Source organism: Bidens hawaiensis, unplaced genomic scaffold, assembly GCF_021521415.1.
Source record: "Bidens hawaiensis isolate Kalapana, Puna unplaced genomic scaffold, B.hawaiensis_p1.1 tig00026818_1, whole genome shotgun sequence".
Lineage (NCBI taxonomy): Eukaryota > Viridiplantae > Streptophyta > Magnoliopsida > Asterales > Asteraceae > Bidens > Bidens hawaiensis.
In genome coordinates, this window is record NW_027494310.1 from 70,432 (window position 1) to 79,838 (window position 9,407).

Sequence of the window (9,407 nt, forward strand, 5' to 3'; positions counted from 1 at the left end):
TTTATATGTGAAATCGAGATTTATATTATTTTTTTACATGTAAAATGAAGAGTTTCTCACTTTATTTGAGTTCCCTCTTGAACATGCCCCTAGTTCTACATGTATTTTCTTTGAGTGCCTTGGCCGAGGACGCAGCTCGCAAACCTCAAGAGCCGACCCTACTTGTTTATGCTTCCCTTTTTCTTTTTGATTGTAATCACACACGCCTCCATCTTCATCTTCGATTGTTCTTTCACCTTGAACATAACCGATACCGACCGAATTCGCGTCGACTAATCTTTGTAACGCTCATGTTTTACCAACCTTCAAGTTTCAATGTTAGGGTTTTACCAACTGCCAGGTTAAAAAAAATAGTTTATTATATTTGACTTGTTCATTGCCGAAATTTCCTATGGAAGAAGAAATGGTGTTTTGGTGCTGGCATAGTGGATAATAGTTTAAATCCCAATTTAAACCACTTTTGTGTTTTATTAAAAGACTTGCATGGTGTATGTAAACACATACAAATAAATATGATGCTACAAATAGAGAGAATTGCATATATCATAATTTTTATATTATATTTAACTCAAGATTAAAATTACAGATATCCCCTCGCTTAGAGGTGCACAAAAAAAACCGGCTCCAGACTCGACCCTACCCGTGGGTACGGACCGGGCCTTGGGTTTCTCCCCGGAACTGTACCCAAAATCGGAACTGAACCAAGCCAGTGGAACCGGTTCCATCAATACCGTCAAAACCCGATTCACCTACCCAAAACCCGAAAAAAAAACCCGGTCAAATATTCCACGGACCCGGTTTTGACTTTTGTTGACCATATCCGGATGAATATACCCAGTTTGTGCACCTCTACACTCGCTTACTATATTATGATTCTTTATGTTCTTCCACAGCAACCAAGTTTGATTTTAGTTCATATTATTTATGTGCTAAGAATTATTTTTTTCTTGTTATACCCTACCTAAATTTACCCTGCCTACTCAACACGAAACATGAACCCGATATTATTTGGAAACATGTACCTAATCTTATTTGGGTGGGTTCTTCGGTCAATTTCTTTTAAGTTCAAGCCTGAAAACACATGACCCAAAATAACACAAAACACGAAAAATTACCAGAAGAACAACCTTTACTTAATCTGATCTGGTTAGGAAATAAGAAAGAGGGTTTTGACACTTTTGTGTTTTGGAAGGGTATTTTTGTCATTAAGTAAAATTTTATTAAGGAACAGGATACATGCAATTTTAATTTTGAGATGGGTAAACACGCAACAAAAAAATTGTAGAAGGTGAAATATGCAATCGTACATTCAATGAATGAATGCTATGCCAAATCAAACTTCAAAAAGGTTAACATGAATAGTGAAATGGCATCAATATGTTAACAATATTCAAATTAAACAATTTAAACCCACAAACTTGATGCATCTTATGCTTCAAATAAATTGAAATTTAAGACATGAAAACCGCCGTTTAACATCATTGAACCCAACACTAAACCGATAATATAACTACTGGTGAGCTTCAACCTTCTTCTTTTGCCAGAGCCTGTCAAGTGCACTATCAGCATCTCCCTGCGAAAACCAAGTTCCACGTCATACATATAATATATAACAAAGCATATAGATTTAAACACATATTCTACAATTACAAAACTACCCGTGCGCGTACAAAACCACAGAGAGCAAAAGTGAAAAACTGGCCAGTGTAACGACCAGACTCATCCAAATGGCCAACATTGATCTGAACAGAAGCATGATCCTTTGAGGTGATCAATCTGTTTGTAGCAGAGCTGCAGGAACATAATCACGTGATAAGTCGGTTTTAAAAAACACTTTCACACAATGAAAAAACGACGTTTTTTGTTTTGTAACGTACCACTTTCTGGGGATGTAAAGATCCATGTTTTGTCCTGCATGGTGATTTCTTCAAACTGCAACTAGTAAATAGATCAAACAAGTGTAGTTATTTAGATTACGAAAACATCACAGGAAGTTGGTAAGCTTAGCAGTAAGCGTCACGCATACACACTTTCCACATTAAAAGTTCTTTAACATCTTTAAGTACAAAATTAATGCATCTAAAACTCGTGAAAAGAAAATTGAAGGGAAAAAAATTTAATATATCTACAAACCACTGCATACAAGAGTGATATTGTTTAACTAGGGCGGCAATTATTGACACGACCCAAACCCGACACTAAAAAAACAAGTTTTGGGTCTACTAACACGACCTGTTTAAAAAACGGGTCGATTTCGGGTTGACTAACATAGCCCGTTTAAAAAAAGGTCGGGTTCGGGTTGATCTGTATTGAAACGGGTTAACGTATCAACCTATTTAACTATTATACAAAACTCCTTTTATAATTATATTTTTATTTGTCTTTTTTCCGTTTTCAATTTTCTATAGTTGATATTTCTCAAAAGGAATATACTTATTCACTCTACTAACTCTAAATTATATTATATTAAATTATTTTTTTGATAAATGGGTTAAACAGGTCGTGTTTGGGTCAACCCAAATTTATGTGTGTGTGGGTCAGGGTTGAAATATTTGACACGAATAATAATACAGGTCGGATCCAGGTTGCACAGTTCAACCCGTTAACCTGACACGATCAACACCCCAAACAACCATCAGCAAATTCATTGATATTTTCATACTAATTATCATCTTACAAAATCACAACGTTGATAAACCATCAATCTCATCGGTTTCCAAGAAAAAGCAGGCACATATCAACTCATTTCAAATGCCAAAATATATGTTTTACACAAGCTTAAAAATAGAAAGCGCGTGATATGGTACAATGCGTAGAGAGTAATGAAGGTAAAACACTAAAAAGTGTTATGTTTTTCATCTACCATATGATAAATAGTTGAAACACGACCCACAAACCTAGCTCGAGCTTTAAAAATAGAAATTGAAACGAGCCGAGCTTAAGCTCAAGCCTAGTCTAGCTCGGGCTCGGCTAAAACCCATTCATCCGAAAAATCATAATCATATTTAAGATACTAGAACTAGAAAGCTACAACATTTCAATTTCAACTAACTGATGATTTCTTAATCCACATGTCACTTGTTTACATACAACACTTCAACTACGAAACACAAACAAACCCACCCCACCTAATTGCAATTCAATCACAAAATTTATTTAAACAGAATCGTAGAGATTGTAAAGTGAAATGAACAACAATACAAATACAAATACAAACCTTGATCGGAAGTGACTGATATGAAAGCTGCTGTGGATTGCGAGTGTCGACGGCGGCCAAACCCTAGATTGTTTTATAATAACACCAAGGGTATTACGGTCATTCTAAATAAAAAACTATTACAATGAAATAAAAATGATAAATAGAAAACTCAAGTTAAAGATGTGGTACATTTTAAAATTTTGAAAAATAAATTAAGTAATTGTTTTTTAAACGAGCTAAACCCCTAGCTCTATGAGAAGAAAGTTTTTGCAAACTTATTTCTTGCAATCCTAGGAGTCAATAGCTTAAAACTAATATCCTCATGTAGAAATGATTTGTGAAATGCTTGCAGTTCAGTTTAAAGATGTTGCACAACTAGATTTGAAGAAGATTCTATTAGCACAGTAAGAAGCCATATCATAAGTTAGACCCATTCATTTATGAATGATTTTGCAGGATGACTATTTTACTCTTCTAAATTATTTCGTGATAAATGAAATATATCTATATAGTCATAGCTCCTAATAATTGTACTAAATGACCAAAGCTTACATTATAACAAACCATAATACATCTTAAAACAAACTTTCGTGATAACCAACCAATGTTAATTAGATAAAACACACTCATATGTTAAGCATCTCTTAAAAACCTCTGAGACGTAATTGTGCACTATATTTAAGTGCAACAAAAACATTATTAATAATTACAAAAACAAGATTTTTATCCCATTAACGTACATAAAATATTCTTCTTGATCTGATTCGAGACTTCATACAAGAGAGAGAGAGAGAGAGACTTCAAAAACAACCCTTTTAACTCAAACCTATTATGACCTGTAACTTTTCAAAGGCCACTCATGAGAGGAAAAAGAATATCAAAATGGATCGTAAAAATATATTAGTAATGTTCATACCCAACACTTATAATTTAAAGTTGCGTTATGCACACACATCACACTGGTGTATGTATTCATGCTGCAATGTTTCTACTAAGACAAATTAAGATTTGAGACTAAAAGCCCAAAACAGGCTATATATGCTTGAAGACAACCAGATGATAGTTTAATTACAAATATACAATAATGTTTACATTAAATCACCAAATTAACTTGCTGGCTCGTCCTTAGAGCTACTACTATTGATTGAACTTTGACGATGAATTCAAATGTACGTGAAGCGATTGACAACGTTGGTCGGGTCCTAATGCACTCAATGAGTGGATGTTCGGAAGAATTTTCTCACATGCTTTTTGAAGAGATTTCTAAGTAGAATCTGGAATTAAACCGTGAGTCCACCATTACGCGAATGTGCCAGCATAATCATTCTATTCATCAGTAACAACATTTCCCAACTAAAAAGAATGATTCAAAGTTAGATGTTGATGCTCTTAGAATAAAAATAAGTAAGAACTCACAGTTGTGGATTCTTTGGACGTATATTCAGCATGTTTTGGTGGAGTGATGAACCATATTGCAAGGGAACCGTCCGCCTCGGTTGTGAAATTAGATAAGTCAACCTGAAACCATCATTTAACCTTTATAAAAGTCAATTATGATTTCATATGTGAACTGATCGTGCACAAATTAAAGTGAAGACATAATATTTAACTTGTGAATTGCTAACATTAATCTAACTCCATAGCAATTAGCTGAGTAAGTTCTTCAAATCCAAATTATAGTATTTGATATACATTTACATGTAAAATACAATGCTTCCAACTTTCGATCCTACATGGCGAAAGAAAATAAAAAACATAGTTACATTAAAAAGACAAAAATTAAGCATAAAGATCCAGCTTTATGCATTTTAATCATGTAACTACATTTAAAAAGTCAAACATTAACGAATTTTATGCTTAAGGATCACAACTTTATGCAGTTTAATCATATAACTTATCATTAAAAACTCACATTTTGAGACACATATCACCTATTTGTAAAAGAATTGTAAATTCAAAAAGGCCAAGACACAACTTAATTCAAAACTGATATATTCTTTACATATTTACTTTTAGAATTTTGGTAAATACCTTACGCATTATTATCAACATTACCATCAAAATTATCAATACATTTCATATAAATTCTAATTGTGTAAAATAAGATGTTTGACTTCAATATTAGGCGCTGGCTATATATTTCTTCATTAACTGTCAAAAGCTTAGTTTTCCTAATTCGCAAATCGCCAAATCAGACATCTATAAGCCTAGTACGTCGAGTTTTTTGTTGCACAAAATTATTAACCATTACCAAATAATAAGTTTTTCAACATGTAACATCAAATAATAATAAAATAAAAGCAAGTTATTCAAATATGTATTAACTTACTTAAATGAAGGCTTGTCAACTTATCATTTTAGGAGAATGGTTAATATTGGTTATCACCCTGAGAAAATAATTGGGAAAGAGTTATCAACAAAATACAATAAGTTGAAAGTTAATGGCCACTTAATCCTCAAATTAATAGTATCTGTGTGGGTAGTAGTTATTGTTAGCCCAAAATGATGTGACTGGTGCGGTAGCGTAGATGTAATCATCTACCATGGACGACACCTTCAAAACGTTTATGTAGTTGTTGGACCCGGGGCTACCAAAGTAGGCCGACCAAACCCAAAGGTCATACGAAGCAACAACTTGAAAACTCGCCGTTGGAACTTTCTGGTCACCACGTGTATATTTACCTCGCCATGCAGTTGGACAATTATCCCAGTTCCAATGCATGCAATCCTTACTTCCGATCATGCCGAGTAAACCATGTTCCCTTTCATGCATCGGGTAAATTTGTTGTAAGTCGTGCCAAGTGGGTCTTCTAAGATAACGTTCACCGTATAGTTGTATTATGCCTATTAGAATTATTAAATAAACAAATTTAAAATAAATACAATATAATTTTTTTAAAAGTTTAATAAATACCTTGGCAAAAATACTCCAAGGTGTCTCGTGTTGTTTTTTCAGCCATTTTTAAGTACTCTTCGTTGATGTCGGTCGTGGTTCTGTAGGCGAGCATGCGTAATGCTGACGTACACTTCTGGATATTGGTGAATCCTAACAACCCTCGTGCGTCCCGTTTTTGCTTAAAGTAATCATACTCGCTCTCCAAATCATAGACAATGCGCAAAAATAAACGTTTAGACATCCGGAAGCGTAAACTTCGGTTTTCGTCCATGTGGTTTGTCCAAATCTGTGGTTTTAGTCAAATAGTTTCAAATTTGCGATTTTTCGTCCCAGTGGTTACATTTCACTTGCAATTAACCCTGAATTTACTAATGTCATTAGGTCTGGTCGTTAAACCCACCAATGTGCTCTTCACGTGATTAACATAGGGCTTTAAATCCTTCTTCTTCTATAGTCTTGCAAAGAAGATCTTCTATGCCCTCGAGATTCATCCCCAAGTCACGAGCCAACCTAATCATTGCATCAACCTCCTCCTTTGTATGGTCATAGGCCATAGGACAATCCTTAACAACATCTTGTGACTTATCAAGCCCTTCTTCACTTAGCACGTCATCTCAGAGATGCTCTTCAAGCATACGATTATCAACAATTGATGTGCGAAAAGCTATATATCGAACTTGATGTCCCCAAACGGCGCCACAAACGGCAAGTGTATCGGTCGCGTATAGCAAAGATAAGGAAAGTCTAGATATCGAAATCGAAGACACGTGAGAACGGCTCAGATTATAAACCCTAATCCAAGTCCTACACTGAAAGATTTTAATTAAGTTTATTATTAAAAACTACTTGACCTAATTTACTCTAACTAAATTAATTAAACTTAACTAACTGGAATAACTGACAAAACTTTCCAAACTTAGAAAACTTAACAACCCTTAAAAGATACGATGGAGAAAACTTCTACCTAGGTAAGAATCAAATTGACGGCCCAACAAGCAAATGGATTGAATGATCTCATGACACGGTATCTAAAGATGACGCAACTAAGTCTCGCTTAAGCTAGCTAGATCACCTCTCGGTCTCACTAACAAACCTTAACTACACTTAATTGATTAGAAAAGCAAACCGGAAAATGATTACTAAGGTGTTCTAATGTCGACTCTCCTCTCGGACTCATCGAAACTCAACCCTAATGGATATGAATACTACACAACTAAGGATAGAGGAACAATTCAATTAACACAAATTAGATCAACTAGTCGCTCAAAAACCCAAACCTGACAAGAATCGAATTCGCTCTCACGCAATTCTAATCCTAGCATGGAAAGGCTATGAGACAACCCTAACTTCTTATCACCTCTCGGTCTCTAAGAGGGTGTATACCCGCTGATTTTTATCAAATACTTCACTTAACAAAACCCTATGGTTGTACATACCGCAAACAAACCCTAAACACAAAGTCTATAATCAAACATGCAAAAACTAATCAAAACACAATCAATCAATAATCAAAGCATGAGGTTTATGAAGTAATATTAATAAAATCTCAGTAACTAAACACAACCTAATTCATATATAAATCAACTTTACAATAGAAATTCAAGTCTTTTGATCAAGCAATCCATAAAATTCATCAAACTTGAACAATTATCATTAAACCTAGGTAGAACTAACAAGATTAGCCAAGCATCTTAAAAGGAAAACAACATATACTTGTAAAAATATTCATATTACCCATCCAAATCATAAATAAACTCATTTAACAATCAAGAATAATCAAACGCAACTCAATCTTTAATTCAGTTGCAAAAGAATTCAACTTTAAGATAAAAAAACAAGACAATTATGAAACTTAAATCAAACCAAAGTATATGATGATGATGGCTGTCTTTGAAGACTTAAAACACTTAGAAAACACTTGTAACTTGGCTACAAAACTCTCTTTTTCTTCCTCTAGGCTGTTGCTGATCGGAACCTTCACCAAACTAGGGTTTATAATTTTTTTCCTCTCTTTTCTTCCTTGCTGCTGCTGATTTTGAGATTATGGGGATGTTTAGGGTTTGTTTTCTTGTTGTTTATTATATTAGAACACATATGGGCTTCACAAAATGGATATGGGTCGGGCCTTTGAGTTGGTTCTTCAAGAATAGTGCATAAAAGGCCTCTAAGTGTCTTGAAAAGTTCGATTTATTTCTCTTTAAACCCGTAACTTACAAAATACTGTAAGATTATACTAAAACAAGTTAAAAACATTAAATATTAGACAAATAAGCGATTAAACAATGATAAATAACGCTAAAAACTAATGTGTTTTACAACACATCAACAATCTCCGCCAACCCTATAGGATCCGGCTGGTTAATTTTGACATTTTCAGCCACCAATTTATTATGTATAACACTAGCACTAAAGTTCATTAAAGAAAAGACGGGCCCGATTTCTCATCAACCCGATTTCTTGCACCAATGAGATCAGAGAGCACTTCAAATATGTTATTTTAGACAATTGGCGCTTAAACAACCCGAGAATAGTTAAACCCCGTCTTAATTCTGTTAGCACCACTCATGTACTTGTACCTGAATTTTTATCCTTACTTGAAACCGGTTTCTCATCATTACTTTTCCCCAACAATATATTACCTGTAGTACTGCCACGAACATCATGGCCAACTCTTTTTGATTGCGGAGCATGCTTTGGTGGCCCATTATCTTTTCGGTTATTTCTAAAAACATGGGTAAAATCGAACAGTTTATCACTAGTTGGAGACTCAACAATGATAGGTGTTTTTTATTGAATGCTCTTTGGCATCCTTCTCTACAATCTCTTCCTCAGCACGAGGCATTTTATTACCAAGTTTAAACGAGTGGCCAAACACACAACAGTGGGAACATATAACGGGTTTCCATTGGTAGGAAGCCTTCAAAACACCTATACGAGTATTACTGTTTGGACCAGCCAGTTATTCCACCTCAACTTCATCCGGTAAGTTAGAGGTGTCCTTTACTTCAACCAACATACGGGCATGCACCATTTTACTAGTTTTACCTACCACATAAGCTTAAGTAATTTTATCCAACAACCGAGGAACACCAATGCCACAAAAGAGTTTGCTCATACCCTTTTCCGTCCATAATACCATAGGAACGTTATGCATGGTAACCCACAAATGTATAGTTAATGGTTCAACTTTCTCAAGACATAAGCCTAATTCCCATATATTGAGAAAAATTGGAACACTATTAACCATCCAAACTCTCTTTTCTAGCACCGTATTCTTTGCTATCATGGCCAAATCATATATTTTCCACAGGT

General features: G+C 34.6%; 1 protein-coding gene across 1 annotated transcript; it reads right to left on the bottom strand.

Annotated features, from left to right (window-relative positions):
- Positions 1 to 1,392: 1,392 nt before the first annotated feature.
- On the bottom strand, positions 1,393 to 3,318 carry LOC143573991 (small ribosomal subunit protein eS21y-like). The gene is made up of 4 exons (XM_077058733.1): positions 3,218 to 3,318; positions 1,878 to 1,938; positions 1,659 to 1,791; positions 1,393 to 1,573 (listed from the first exon to the last, which is right to left on the bottom strand). Exons 2-4 carry the CDS (start codon positions 1,901 to 1,903, stop codon positions 1,511 to 1,513), a joined length of 222 nt encoding a protein of 73 aa, XP_076914848.1. The 5' UTR covers positions 1,904 to 1,938; positions 3,218 to 3,318; the 3' UTR covers positions 1,393 to 1,510.
- Between the last annotated feature and the right edge of the window lie 6,089 nt (positions 3,319 to 9,407).

What these genes read in the sequence shown, in the direction of transcription:
- LOC143573991 (XM_077058733.1), bottom strand. Translation starts at nt 1,903, where the DNA reads ATGGATCTTTACATCCCCAGAAAGTG. An exon ending in CTTTACATCCCCAGAAAGTG is followed by an intron (nt 1,792 to 1,877) that starts GTACGTTACAAA and finishes ATGTTCCTGCAG; the next exon opens with CTCTGCTACAAACAGATTGA. An exon ending in GTGGTTTTGTACGCGCACGG is followed by an intron (nt 1,574 to 1,658) that starts GTAGTTTTGTAA and finishes TGGTTTTCGCAG; the next exon opens with GGAGATGCTGATAGTGCACT.